Source organism: Moschus berezovskii, chromosome 16, assembly GCF_049115385.1.
Source record: "Moschus berezovskii isolate FMDL1 chromosome 16, NW_MosBer_1.0, whole genome shotgun sequence".
Taxonomy (NCBI): Eukaryota; Metazoa; Chordata; class Mammalia; order Artiodactyla; family Moschidae; genus Moschus; species Moschus berezovskii.
Genome location: NC_142475.1, coordinates 84,094,922 through 84,110,954, shown reverse-complemented (window position 1 = coordinate 84,110,954; position 16,033 = coordinate 84,094,922). Strand labels below are relative to the sequence as shown.

The 16,033-nt window shown below is 38.2% G+C and overlaps 1 protein-coding gene across 1 annotated transcript; it reads left to right on the top strand.

Annotated features, from left to right (window-relative positions):
* The first annotated feature begins 11,384 nt into the window (after nt 1-11,384).
* On the top strand, nt 11,385-12,335 carry LOC129560418 (olfactory receptor 8U3-like). The gene has a single exon (XM_055432530.2). The coding sequence runs from the start codon at nt 11,385-11,387 to the stop codon at nt 12,333-12,335; it is 951 nt and encodes a 316-aa protein (XP_055288505.2).
* The last annotated feature ends 3,698 nt before the right edge of the window (nt 12,336-16,033 follow it).

Sequence of the window (16,033 nt, the reverse complement as noted above, 5' to 3'; positions counted from 1 at the left end):
TTCTTCCAACCCAGCGTTTCTCATGATGTACTCTGCATATAAGTTAAATAAGCAGGGTACTTATTTTACTGCAAAATTATCTCTTTTGTAGAACTGTTCTTTGCAAAGTTGTTTGTGTTTGCATGCCACCTCCAGTGTATGTCCTCCCACTCCTCATGAAATCATTCCAGTCATCTTTTTATTCCCATTGTTCAATATGGAGTCCACTTAACAAGATCATGATACTTAATCTATCAGCCATATTTGCCATAGCTTTTCTCTCCTTGATGAATTTTCTCACATTTGAATTTTCATGCCCCCCTGAATTTCTTCCTGAATGTTCATCCTCAGTTTCATTGCTGGTTTCTCTTCATTGCCTTGACCTCTAAATGTTGGACAGACACAAGTTCAAGTCCTTGTCAATTTCATCTGATTATATCTACACATTTTCCTGTACTTGTTAATTTCATTCAGTCTTATTCCATTTAACAGTGTCCATATGCAAATTGTTCCCAATGTAACTCTTCACCTTAGTACATTCTGAATTCTCAACTCTCATATTCAACATCAGATTGATGTCTTTACTTGGTAGTGCACTAAGCATCTTAGATTTAGTGTCCAAAACTGAGTTTCTAACACCATTCCCTTTCCTTTTTCAAGTCTGTTCCTCTCAAACTCCTCTGAATCCTATGGTTGCTCCAGGCAAATACCTTGAGTCACTCTTGACTTGGAGGAATTCAGATTGGTGTTTTCTTCTAATTTATCTGGCATCCAACTTATTTTACCAGCTAGAATGCTACTCCATGTTTTTATCCATCATTCTTTCATCTAGGTTCCCTGTTTCCATCATTTCTGTCTTCAGTAGATCGTAAAGCAGAGCAATTTGTTTAAAGAGTAAATTAGGTTATCTCATTCCCTGGCACAGAATCCTGCAATAGTTGCCGATTTCACCCAGTATAGAAATCAGATTCTTTTTTATGGCTTTTTCAAATTTATTTTGAATTGGAATATAATTGCTTTACAATGTTGTGTCAACTTCTGCTGTACAACAATGTTAATCAGCTTTAAGAAGACATATATCTCCTTCTCTTGAGTTTCCCTCCCAGTTCTCCGCTACATCCCATCCCTCGAGATCATCACGGAGCACCAAATGAGCTCCCTGTCCTCTACAGCACGTTCCCACTGTCTGTCTATTGTACTCATGGTGGTGTATGCATGCCAATGCTGCACTTTCAATGTGCCCCACTCTCTCAGATAAGCAGATGACACTATTCTAAGGACAGAAAGGAAAGAGAAGCTAAAGAACATTCTGATGAAGGTGAAAGAGGAGAGTGAAAGCTGGCTTCAGTTCAGTTCAGTTCAGTCGCTTAGTCGTGTCCAACTCCTTGCAACCCCATGAACCACAGCACGCCAGGCCTCCCTGTCCATCACCAACTCCTGGAGTTCACTCAAACTCATGTCCATCGAGTCGGTGATGCCATCCAGCCATCTCATTCTCTGTCGTCCCCGTCTCCTCCTATCTCCAATCCCTCCCAGCATCAGACTCTTCTCCAGTGAGTCAACTCGTCGCATGAGGTGGCCAAAGTATTGGAGTTTCAGCTTTAGCATCAGTCCTTCCAATGAACACCCAGGATTGATCTCCTTTAGAATGGACTGGTTGGATCTCCTTGTAGTCCAAAGGACTCAAGAGTCTTCTCCAGCCCCACAGTTCAAAAGCATCAATTCTTCGGCGCTCAACTTTCTTTACAGTCCAACACTCACATCCATACATGACCACAGGAAAAACCATAGCCTTGACTAGACGGACCTTGGTTGGCAATGTAATGTCTCTGCTTTTTAATATGCTATCTAGGTTGGTCATAACTTTCCTTCCAAGGAGTAAGCGTCTTTTAATTTCATGGCTGCAATCAGCATCCGCAGTGAGTTTGGAGCCCAAAAAAATAAAGTCTGACACTGTTTCCACTGTTTTTCCATCTATTTCCCATGAAGTGATGGGACCAGATGCCATGATCTTATTTTCTGAATGTTGAGCTTCAAGCCAACCTTTTCACTCTCCTCTTTCACTTTCATCAAGAGGCCTTTGAGTTCCTCTTCACTTTCTGCCATAAGGATGGTGTCATCTGCATATCTGAGGTTATTGATATTTCTCCCGGCAATCTTGATTCCAGCTTGTGCTTCTTCCAGCCCAGCGTTCCTCATGATGTACTCTGCATATAAGTTAAATAAGCAGGGTGACAATATACAACCTTGACGTACTCCTTTTCCTATTTGGAACCAGTCTGTTGTTCCATGTCCAGTTCTAACTGTTGCTTCCTGACCTGCATACAGGTTTCTCAACAGGCAGGTCAGGGGTCTGGTATCCCCATCTTTTTCAGAATTTTCCACAGTTTATTGTGATCCACACAGTCAACGGCTTTGGCATAATAGTAGTCAAAAAACTAAGGTCACGGCATCCAATCCCATCACTTCATGGCAAATAAATGGGGAAAATGTGGAAACAGTGGTAGATTTTGTTTTCTTGGGCTCCAAAAAAATTTTTTTTTATTTTACAGTATTATATTGGTTGCTTTTGCCATACATTGACATGAATCCGCCCCTGGTGTACATGAGTTCCCCTTCCTCTACCCCCCTCCCTCCTCCCTCCTCCCCTTATCCTCCCTCTGGGCCATCCCCGTGCACCAGCCCCGAGGATCCTGTATCATGTGTTGAACCTGGAGTGGTGATTCGTTTCACATATGATAATATACATGCTACAAAGCCATTCTCCCAAATCATCCCACCCTTGCCCTCTCCCACAGAGTCCCAAAGACTGTTCTGTACACCTGTGTCTCTTTTGCTGTCTCGTATACAGGGTTATCATTTCCATCTTTCTAAATTCCATATATATGCGTTAGTATACTGTATTGGTATTTTTCTTTCTGGCTTACTTCACTCTGTATAATAGGCTCCAGTTTCATCCACCTCATTACAACTGATTCAAATGCATTCTTTTTAATGGCTGAGTAATACTCCATTGTGTATATGTACCAAAGCTTTCTTATCCATTCGTCTGCAGATGGACATCTAGGTTGCTTCCATGTCCTGGCTATTATAAACAGTGCTGCAATGAACATTGGAGTACACGTGTCTCTTTCAATTCTGGTTTCCTCGGTGTGTATGCCCAGGAGTGTGATTGCTGGATCATATGGCAGTTCTATGTCCAGTTTTTTGAGGAATCTCCATACTGTTCTCCATAGTGGTTGTACTATTTTGCATTCCCACCAACAGTGTAAGAAGGTTCCCTTCTCTCCACACCCACTCCAGCATTTATTGCATGTAAATTTTTGGATAGCAGCCATTCTGACTGGTGTGAAATGGTATCTCATTGTGGTTTTGATTTGCATTTCTCTGATTATGAGGGATGTTGAGCATTTTTTCATGTGTTTCTTAGCCATCTGTATGTCTTCTTTGGAGAAATGTCTGTTTAATTCTTTGGCCCATTTTTTGATTGGGTCATTTATTTTCTGGAGTTGAGCTGCAGGAGCTGTTTGTATATTTTGGAGATTAATCCTTTATCAGTTGTTTCATTTTCTATTATTTTCTCCCATTCTGAAGGCTGTCTTTTCACCTTGCTTATAGTTTCCTTTTCTGTGCAGAAGCTTTTGATTTTAATTGAGTCCCATTTGTTTATTTTTGCTTTTATTTCCAATATTCTGGGAGGTGGGTCATGGAGGATCCTGCTGTGATTTATGTCGGAGAGTATTTTGCTATGTTCTCCTCTAGGAGTTTTATAGTTTCTGGTCTTACATTTAGGTCTTTAATCCATTTTAAGTTTATTTTTGTGTATGGTGTTAGGAAGTGTCCTAGTTTCATTCTTTTACAAGTGGTTGACCAGTTTTCCCAGCACCACTTGTTAAAGATACTAGCCACAAAATAAAAGACATTTGCTCCTTGGAAGAAAAGATAATAAATCTAGACAACTTCTTAAAAAGCAAAGACATTACTCTGCTGACAAAGGTCCGTATAATCAAAGCTATGATTTTTTTTTCGGTATTCACATAAGGATGTGACAGTGAACGACAAAGAAGGCTGAGCGCTGAAGAATTGATGCCTTCAAATTGTGGGACTGAAGAAGACTATTGAGAGTCCCTTGGACTGCAAGAACATCAAACCGGTCAATCCTAAAGGAAATCAACACTGAGTACTCATTGGAAGGACTAAGGAAGAAGCTCCAATGATTTGACCCCCCGATATGAGGAACTGACTCATTGGAAAAGACCCTGCTGCTGGGAAAGATTGAGGGCAGAAAGAGAAAGGGGTGACAAAGAATGAGATGGCTGGATGGCATTACTGACTCAATGGACATGAGTTTGAGCAAACTCTGAGAGATGGTGAAAGAGAGGGAAGCGTGGGGTGCTGCAGTCCATGGGTTCAAAAAGAGCCGGACATGCTTAGGGGTTGATTGACAATTCCTTCTCCTCCTGTGTCTACAAGTCCCTTCTCTATGTCTGTGTCTCTATTCCTGCCTTGTAGATAGGTTCATGAGCGCCATTTTTCTACCTTCCATATATATGCAGTAATCAGTTCAGTTCAGTTCAGTCGCTCAGTCGTGTCCGACTCTCCGCGACCCCATGAATCACAGCACGCCAGGCCTCCCTGTCCATCACCAACTCCCGGAGTTCACTCAAACTCATGTCCAGAGTCGGTGATGCCATCCAGCCATCACATTCTCGGTCGTCCCCTTCTCCTCCCGCCCCCAACTTTTCCCAGCATCAGAGTCTTTTCCAGTGAGTCAACTCATCGCATGAGATGGCCAAAGTATTGCAGTTTCAGCTTTAGCATCAGTCCTTCCAATGAACACCCAGGATTGATCTCCTCTAGAATGGACTGGTTGGATCTCCTTGCAGTCCAAGGGACTCTCAAGAGTCTTCTCCAGTACCACAGTTCAAAAGCATTAGTTCTTCGGTGATCAGCTTTCTTCACAGTCCAACTCTCACATCCATACATGACCATGGGAAAAACCATAGCCTTGACTAGACAGACCTTAGTTGGCAAAGTAATGTCTCTGCTTTTTAATATGCTATCTAGGTTGGTCATAACTTTCTTTCCAAGTAGTAATATATGACATTTATTTTTATTTTTCTGACTTACTTCATTCTGTATAACAGGCTCTAGGTTAATCAACATCACTTCAAAAATTTTACAGGGGTCCACAGAACTGGGAATGATTAGGCTGTTTATGGTTTTCTGACTACATTTATCTTAATTCTTCCCCCTTCCCATTCCCTTCTTTCTATCCATATATATATTTTTTTTTAATATTTCAGGGCATGCCAGGTTACATGTGTGTGTTCTAGGCTCCACAGTCCATTGGATAATCCAGGCAAGAATACTGGAGTGGATTGTCATACCCTCCCTCAGGGGGATCTTCCCAACCCAGGGATCAAACCCATGTCTGTAATATCTCCTGCATTGACAAACTTGTTCTTTACCACTGGAGCCACCTGGGAGACCCCATGATTGCATATGCTCCCTCTGCCTAGGATGCCTTTCTCTGACATCTCAATCTTTGACCCCCCTGGACACTTTCATGGTGTGAAATGTGAGAACACTAGAGTTAGATTATCTAGGCCCAAACTCTGGCTTTGTTGGTATGATCCATGACAATACTTATTCACATAACACCCTGTGTTTTGTTTTCAACATCTTTGAAACAAAAAGGGACATAGTAACTGCTTCTGGTGTGGCTTTGAGGAAAAAATGTGTGTGTAAACTATGCAAATATAAAGGATGTAAATTGTGTAAAAAATCTACAATCATGCCTATATTATCATAAGTGCCACATCAGCATTAATTGCTAGTACACTACTTCTCTTCCCTAACTTACTTTTTTCCCCCCAATATCATGTATCGTTATACCAAACTTTTAGTTGGTTTGTTCCTTTGTCTTCTCTGTTATTTATCATATGGGAAGAAGTTTTGGTCTCTTATCAGCCTCTTTATATGTGTTTGTTGACACAAACTGTAGACTCAATAAAGATTCTCAACAGAGTTGTAAGAGTTTACGTTTTTTCTACACTAACATTAATAATTACATATATAGTTTTCACTTGCCAAGCTCATTCTTTAAAAATTATATTCTCTCTTTTATGACTATTAAATCATTGTTGTTGTTTAGTTGCTTTGTCATTTCCAACTCTTTTGCAACCCCAAGGACTGTAACCCACTAGGCTCGTGTGTTCATGGGATTTTCCAGATAAGAATATGGAGCGGGTTGCTATTTCCTTCTGCAGAAGGTCTTCCTGACCCAGGGATTGAACACTGTCTTCTTCATTGGCAGGCAGATTCTTTATCACTGAGCCACCAGGGAAGCATTAAATCTTTAGTAAATTGTATGTTACTAGTAAAATACTAATAATTAAATAAATTAACATAAAAGAGGAGACATCCTTTGAAAATAATGAGATTGGTATTGTTGGGCATCAAACTGCCAAAACTTTTTGAGAAATTTATTTATTGCTCAACAATAATTTATTGTCCCCAGTTGTGTCAGGAACTACAGATAAAGTGGCTAAAAAATGACTCCATTTAGTTATGTTTTCTTTTATGTTGTTGTTGTTTTAATTCCTAAATCAGGTTACATAAGGCTTTTTATTTTCTTTACCCAGTTTTTGGTACTTAATTTCTAATATACCTAGCTTCAATCTTTCTTATTTAACTACGAAGGAGGATACGGCTATTCATGATTAATTCTATACATATACCTTCATTTGTATTCTTTTAGCTTTTATTTGGACTTCCCTGGTAGCTCAGATGGTAAAGCATCTGCCTGCAGTGGAGGAGACCCTGGTATTAAACACAGACACATACGCAATTATTTCTCTGATACTTTTAAGCTGAAAATTTGACTTATTCCTTGAAGCAAGGTTTTTATCTGTTTTCACAGAGTAAGTTGATTTGAGGGCTTCCCAGTTAATGATAAAGAATCTGTCTGCCAGTGCAGGAGATGCAACAGACACAGCTGGGAAGATTCCCTGGATTAGGAAATGGTAACCTACTCCAGTATTCTTGCTTGGAAAAGTCTGTGGACAAAGGGGCTTGGCAGGTTACAATTCATGCAGTAACAAAAATCTGGACACAACTGGATACTGAGCACTAGCGCTGACTGGACACAACTGAACACTCAGCACTGGCACTGACTGGACACAACTGGACATGGAGCACTGGCGCTGACTGGACACAGCTGGACACCGAGCACTGGAGCTGACTGGACACACCTGGACACCGAACACTGGCGCTGACTGGACTTCATCTGATACCTTCATTATCTTGTTTTCATTGTGATGAGACTTCTGTGCCCTAATTTTTAGAAAATGATCAAACCATAAATATGAGCATTTTAATCATATTTTGGTTCATAATTTCCATTCTAGAGTTAAGAAGAAACCAAAACTTTGTCTAATTATTGTAGCTCACACACTATCACCTAATCCAAACTATGCACACATGGTATATGGCATCTCACATTGGTAGTACACATATTGTACATTTGCTATGTCAATACTATCTCCACCTGAGTTGTCTTTTACCTACCTGACTCTTCAGGATTTTTTTGTTTTAATTCAGGGAAGTATTAAACCCATTGGTATCCTTTAATGCCTTCTAGCAATACCTTCCCTCATATGTTAAACATCTGAATTATGAAAAAAAAATAGTAGCAGCATTGAATTTGAAAAAAAATTAATCAGTGATTCTATTGCCAAATTACTTGGTGTTAGTGAATATGAAGTATCCCCCCAAAAAATTTACAAATTCCCAAGTGCCTATTGCTTGCCCATAATATATAATATGAAAGAAATTAGGTTAATATTTCCATTTCTACTCAGGTTGTAAAATTCAGAATATCTGGGAAAACTAAGAAAAATATAATTTTTTTTTTGTGGCTACCATTCTTTCCTTGTGTATTTTAGTTTAATAATTGCTGGTCATGAAGTAAAGAGAAACTGAAGTCAGAGGGTGCTTAAGTGTCAGTGATGAAACTGTCTCTCTGGGTCTTATTACAAAAATCTTCCCTGCAAACAGAATCCCCTACTGTAATTGCTAAAAGTAGACTTACCTTTTAATCAGTTTCAAGGAGACTTATTAAAATGATGTTTCTCAGCTTTTTCTTGGGGATGTATTAACAGAAACCAATTTCAACAAACAAAGTTTCAACTCAGGATTAATGAATATGGGGTGCAGTTTGAGTGTGTTGAAGTAATCATCTGATTCCTGAGGGATGACTCTGTCCTCAGCCTTGAAGCATCTCTTCCTTTGGGAGACCAAACTGCAGACTGCAGTGGGAAGATTAAAGGTTTTAGAGTAGGATGTAGATTTGACTCAGGTTCATCAATTACCTCCCCACATACACTTGGGAAAGTCATAAACTTTGAGTCCCAATTAAGAAAGAAAATACTACTGATAACACCAGGCACTTTTGATGAGTAAACCTTTAATGGACAGTAAATGAATTTGCAAACTGCAAATTGATGTTGCTATAAAAATTGCAAATAGAACAATAGTAATGATGATAACTGTGACTCAGATTTATTGGATCCTAATTATGTGCCAAGCAAGGTACTAAAAAGATCTACATACTTTATATTGTTATTCGTTACAAAACACAATGGTGCAGGATAAATACTTCCATATTTTAGATAAGAGAAACTCAGATAATTTAAATCATTTGTCTCAAGTCACAGCTGATTAAATCATTAGCTAATATTAAGAATTAAGGTCTAACTGAAGAATGGCTATATATCTCAAAATTAATGCAATCTAAAATTCTCAAGAATGTACTATTATTGTGTTCCTTTCAGAATGTCTAACACAATTCTTGGATGCTTGTGTGATTTGTAGTCGTAGTATAATAGATAGATGATAGATAGACAAATACATGCTTGCATATACACATGTGTGTATCACTAAATTGCTTTACATATCTGAACCAAAGAAGCTATTTTTCTTTCCTCAAATAAGAATCCCACTATAGAACCCCTTATCACACCAACATAAACCAGACAGCAATAAACTATGAAAGCACATCTCTAAATTCTCTTGTTTTTGAAGTACACACATATCGTCTATATATTTTTTTCATTTTGAATTCCATTTTTTCTATCACATTCAGAGGCAGCAACTGTAAAGGTCAGTTTGAAGGTATATATGTATATTTCTTTTTTCTTGTGTAAAGATCTGCTGACCTGTATGATAATAGTTTTAATAAAGATGTATTAGTATTTCAAACCACAAGCTGAAACACCTACTTACAGACTTGCAACGATTTTTATCTTTTTACTAAAAACAACTAATTATCATGTAAACTAATTATCATCACTATGGAAATTTTCAAACCTATCAAAATTACAAGATTTGATACCATAATTTCCTCCATAAAACCTGCCAGCTTTAACATGTCTGTTCATTGTCAGATATGTTCCATCCATACCTCTGGTTGTTCAGCAGCTCAGTTCATCTCTAGGTCCATTCATGTTGTTACAAATGGCATTATTTCATTTTTTCTTTATGGCTCAGTAGTAGTATTATATTGTATATGTTTTAATTGTAAGGACATATAGGATGGATAAACAAGGTCCCACTGTATAGCACAGGGAACTATATTCAATATTCTGTGATAAACCATAATAGAAATGACCGTGAAGAATATATATGTGTATATATAATGCATGCTCAGTCACTCAGTCATGTCCACCTCATTGCGACCCCATGTACTGTAGCCTTCCAGGCATAATATATCCTACTCTAACTGGTTTATTTTACTTATAATATCCTCCAGGCACATTTATGTTGTCAGATATGGCAGAATTTCTTTCTTTAAGGCTGATATTCCTATGTATGTATATGCCACATTTTCTCTTTAAAATTTTTTTAATTAAAGGATAGTTGACATTTCTGCACTCTGCCTCAACTTCAACAAATAAATAATTATAGTCTTAATAAATAAAATTTGAAATTTGAAGGAGTTATACACAGTAATATCTTGAGGCTCCTTTTTTTGTTAATATTTCATGGTTCCACTATGTGCAAAATAAAGACAGGATCAAAAATAAAATTCAAATAGGCTAACATTGGATTTAGAGAAACTGGTCTTATTTTTCCAGAGCGGTCAAAAATAAAAATAATTATTTGGAAGCATTCATCAAGAACATGCTTCCACAAAACTTCGTTTACAACTGAAGGTAAGTACTTTGGATGTTTTAAGCCCCTGAAATATACTGACACATGTTTATGGGGAAAGGTGTTTATCTACATACAGTATAGAATAAATTATCTAACAGACTACTTAATTAGTGTTATCTCTCAGAAACAAACTGCAAAATGTCATAAATTTTTTAATTGGAAAAGAATCTTGTCTCTTTATTTCTTATGCAAATAAAATGACATTTTCCCATAGATCTGATTAATTTCCTTTTAATTTACATAGCATCAAGTACTTATTTTATAAAAGTAAGTAAGTAAGTCATGCTAGATTATTTTTATATTTTAAAGCTTTGGTTACTTACACAAAATTGAAAAGCAGGGAAATATAAGTGCACTTTCGTTTATCTATTATGTATTTTTAACTGCCACATTTATTGCCGAATCCAAGCTCACTCTGCTTACTGCAAGGTAAGCCAATTAACTGTGAGTTTAAGTGTTAAGGCAAGGAATATTGACTTTATTCAGAAAGCCAGCCGGTCAAGAAGATAGCAGACTGATGTCTCAAAATAATCATCTAATCGTGGTCCAGATGATAGGTTCTTTTATAGAACAGACATGAGGGGAGTGTGAAGAAGTAAATTTAAAAAGCCATTAATTTTTCAATCATCTCCTGGAATGGCAAGCTTTGGGCAGAGAATGTGTTGATTTCTTCCCTCCTGTAGCCATCCACAGGTGGACAGGGTTCCAAACAAATGCACTTTGGTTTAACATTCAGGCAGAGGGGCAGAGTTTTCTGAGGTAGACCAATATGTATGAACAGTATTCTTTCAGTGAACAAACGCAACAGGAAACGAAGGTTAAAGAAAAGAAATATATCCAACATGAAGTAAGTTATTCCCTGTAACGTATACATGGGCATCAAAACCTTGGTGGCAACAGAAATACTGGAATGTTACTATCAGTTGTCTCAAGTGCTTACTTTCAGATACTATTTAATTTTTCATCAGCATCTTCCCATATTTTCTACATCACAATGCAAAGAAGCAACGCTTCTTTGTAAAGCATAGGCTTAAGAAGACTACTCTGAGAGTAATAGACTCCTTTCCCTGGGGCAAGAATGGCATGCCATTGGAGAGCACAGCTACCTGTGACTCAGGAATAGAAGATGCTAATGATCACTTTCCCCAACAATGGCAGAACAAACTCTGCCAAATTCATCAGATTAAATGGCTGAAATTAACCTTACTTTTGTCACTGAATTCATTCTCAAGGGAATTACAGACCAGCCAGAGCTTCAGGTCCCCTGCTTCGCGGTGTTTTTGATCATCTATCTGGTCACGGTGCTGGGCAACCTGGGCTTGATAACCTTGATCAGAATCGATGCTCGACTCCACATGCCTATGTACTATTTCCTCAGTCACTTGGCCTTTGTTGATCTTTGCTACTCCTCTGCTATCACACCAAAGATGATGGTGAACTTTGTTGTGGAGCACAATACTATTGCTTTCCATGCTTGTGCAATACAACTGGGCTGTTTTCTCACCTTCATGATCACGGAGTGTTTCCTCTTAGCTTCCATGGCCTATGATCACTATGTAGCCGCCTGCAGTCCCCCCACAGTGATGTCAAACAGAATCTGCATTCGACTAGTAGCAGTTCCATATGTATACAGCTTTCTAGTTGCCCTGTTCCACACCATCATCACCTTCCATCTAACTTACTGTGGCCCCAATGTTATTAACCATTTCTACTGTGATGACCTCCCTCTCTTGGCTCTGTCATGCTCAGACAGACGCATGAAGGAAATTCTGATCTTTGCCTTTGCTGGTTTTGATATGATCTGTTTGTCTTCCATTGTCCTCACCTCCTACCTCTTCATCATCACCACCATCCTAAGGATCCACTCCACCCAGGGGAGACTCAAGGCCATTTCTACCTGTGGCTCCCACATGGTGGCTGTTAGTACTTTTTATGGCACGCTGATCTTTATGTACCTGCAACCCAAGGCAAACCACTCCCTGGACACAGACAAAATGGCATCTGTGTTTCACACAGTGGTGATCCCCATGTTGAACCCACTCATCTATAGTCTAACAGACAAAGAGGTAAAAAATGCCTCCAATAAAGTGTTGGGAAAAGGTTGTAAAACTTTAAAGATAATAAAATTAAGAAAATAATAATACTTTATTATGTACAAGAAGAGAAATAAGTCAGTCTTTCCCTTTTCCACATTGCTTGTAATTTTTTTACCAATAAATTGAAAATGTGATTGTTACTTCAGCAGATCTTGATAATTACTACAAGGACCCAGGTCAATTTTGGAAAGTCAGTTTGATTCTGAGTCCTGCTCAGGACATTGCAGCATTTAAAACCCATGAAATTATCTTCAAATACAAACACAAATACACTCCCAAACACATATACATGTATCCCAAACAAAGGTATCAGCATCTTTTTCTTAGAACTCAGGACTCTAGAACCAAGACTGCCTGAGGTTGAATTCTATGTTCTTCTTTTATTAGCTGTGAAACTTGGGACAATTGACCTGGACTCTGAATGACACTCTTTCCAACTTTACAAAATAATGGGAACCAACTGATTGATCCGGTTTTGAAGGTTAAGCAGGTTAATGTTTATGAAAGGCTTAGAACAGTATCCTGTCATAGTAAGTGCTATGCATGCTAAGTCACTTCAGTCACGTTCGACTCTTTGTGACTCCATGAACTACAGCCTGTCAGGCTCCTCTGTTCATGGGATTTATTGGGCAAGAATACTGAAGTGGACTGCCATGCCCTCCTCCAGGGGATCTTCCTGACCCTGCATCTCATATGTCTCCTGCAGGCAGATTTTTTACCACTTGCACCACCTGGGAAGCCCATAAGTTCTATGTGTTTGTTATATAAATGCTTTTATGTGTAACTAAAATCATTCAATTAAGTTCTCAAAAGTTCATCAGTCTTAAATAAGAAAGACAAAGCCTAGATAGATTTATACTACCTGCCAGGATTTTAATCACCTAGTTCTTCTTAATCCTATATATCAAATCTACTGGAGTGTAAGGTTTCACTTCTAGGTCTCAATAATTTATAAATTATCTAAGGTAACATAACTAATAATAGGAATATTCTAAGTTCAAATTCAAGTCTATTTGAATTTTGTTTTATTAACACTTTGGATGTTAAGAGTATTATAGATTGCACCCTTAGTCTTTCAGCCATGTCCAATTCTTTGAAACACCTTGGACTGTATGCTACCAAGTTTCTCGTCCATTGGATTCTCCAGGGAAGAATTCTGGAGTAGGTTGCTATTTCCTACTCCAGGGATCATTCCAACCCAGGGCTTCGATTTGCCTCTCCTGTGTCTCCTGCACTGTAGGCAGATTCTTTATCACTAGAGTCAACTGTGGTGTTGGAGAAGACTCTGGAGAGTCCCTTGGACTGCAAGGAGGTCCAACCAGTCCATCCTAAAGGAGATCAGTCCTGGGTGTTCATTGGAAGGACTGATGCTAAAGCTGAAACTCCAATACTTTGGCCACCTCATGTGAACAGTTGACTCATTGGAAAAGACCCTGATGCTGGGAGGGATTGGGGGCAGGAGGAGAAGGGGAGGACAGAGGATGAGATGGCTGGATGGCATCACCAACTCGATGGACATGAGTTTGAGTGAACTCTGGGAGTTGGTGATGGACAGAGAAGCCTGGCGTGCTGCAATTCATGGGGTCGCAAGGAGTTGGACACAACTGAGCTACTGAACTGAACTGAACTGAGAGTCACCTGGGAAGCCCTAATTATAGATCGTTGTGTTATTGTTGTTTAATTGCTAAGTTTTGTCAGACTCTTTGTGACCCCATGGACTGTAGCCTACCAGGTTCCTCTGTCAATAGGATTTCCCAGACAAGAATATTGGAGTGGGTTGCAACTTCTTTCTCCTGGGGTTCTTCCTGACCCAGCAATTGAACACAGGTCCCTGGCATTGGCAGGCAGATCCTTTACCACTGAGTCAGCTGGGAAGCCTAACTATAGGTTATCTATACTTAAATGTGTCATCATTAGATTTTTAAATATAATTGGAAAACATGGTTTATAAGAAATTATATTTTAAAAATGAATAAATTCTTATATGTTCAAGTAGAAATAATCTTAGGCTACAATGTCATTTATTTAATCACCCTTATAGGATTGTGACATGATATTTAAAAATTAGTGATTCTAAGTTCTTTTATTATTTTGCCACTTCATAAAATTAATTAAATTACTGATTTAATATTATCATTTTATGATTTTGGTAGTTACAGTCATTATGTAAAATACAGTTTGAGGTTTGTAATGTTGTTGTTGTTTAGTTGCTAAGTCATGTCTGACTTTTTTGTGACCCTATGGACTCTAGCCCACCAGGCTCCTCTGTCCATAGCATTGTCCAGATAAGAATACTGGAGTGGGTTGCCATTTCCTTCTCCAGGGGATCTTTCCAATCAGAGATCAAACCTGAGTCTCCTGCACTGTCAGCTGAATTCTTCACCCCTGAGCCGATAGGGAAGACTTGAGGTGTAATGTACAAGGGAATTATTTCCTCTTCTGCACTTAATTTGTAAGGAACCCATATATGTTACCATAGAACCTTGTGCGTTGAATGAATTCTCAGATTTTTAAGTCAGGTTTGAAAGATAACACGGTGCTTCTTTCACTGCACTATGCCTTGTGACTACATATTTATATGATGGTTATTCACACATATTCTCACGTATCACTTATAAAACACATAGAAACAATATCAGAAATTTCTCTTTCACAAGTAAAGAAGTTCAAACCTAAAGAATCTTAATGCCTTACTTGAGGAACTCTGCTCTTCTGGAGTTTCACTTTACCTTTTTGCTTTCAATGATTATTTACAATAGCAATGTTGAAACACCAATTGGAGTTTTCAAGTCTACACAATTTTAATCCCTTACTATTAGCAGTCATTTCTTAAAGTAATCCTGACTTTTCTCAGGGAAATTCAAGAAGAAATTCACATATAATCAATAGTTATGTTATTCACCTTCTTCCTAAATAGACACATACAATTCTGAGTGGCCTTTAAAACTGTACTGTGAAACATCATTCCCTCAGCTAAAATATCAAAATCCACATTCTTATGTAGTCTTAGGAGCAGCACTTTCCCAGGTCTATACCAGGCCTGCACTCACTCTAGCTGGAGTCAACCTGCCAAAGTCACCAGTTGCAAGCAGTAGACAGAAGAGAGGCATCCACAAAGATACTCCTTCAAGATATGGAGAGGCAGATGTTTTGCCTAATTCGTAGAAACAGAAATCAAAAGTCAAACACAATGAGGAGACAAAGGAATAAGTTCCAAACAAAAGAGCAAAATAAAACCCCAGAACAAACCCCAATGAAGTGGTCTTTAGATAAGTGTTTACCTGATAAAGAGTTCAAAGAAATGATCAAAGGAGGCTCATCAAACTCAGAAAATGAATGGAGAGATTCAGTGAGAAACATCAACAGAGACAGAAAATATAAGAAAGAACCCACAAAACTGAACACAATAACTGAAATTTAAAAAGATATATATATTCATGACAGAGAATCAATGTTAGAGAAAAATGATTTGGAAGATAGAATTGTGAAAATCATCCAATAAGAACAACAACAAAAAGAAAAACTTTATAAAAATGAGGAGAGTTTAAGGGACCTCTGTGTCAGTATTAAGTATAATAAGATTCACATTAAAGGGGTCCCTGAAAGAGAAGAGAGAAAGATAGGGGCAGAAAATGTATTTGAAGAAACAATGTATACAGGTTTTTTGTTGTTTTTTTTTTCATAGCTCCAGATATGTTTGTAATGAGTAATCATGTTTAAAAACAACTGGACATGTTTAA

What these genes read in the sequence shown, in the direction of transcription:
- LOC129560418 (XM_055432530.2), top strand. Translation starts at nt 11,385, where the DNA reads ATGGCTGAAATTAACCTTACTTTTGTCACTGAATTCATTCTCAAGGGA.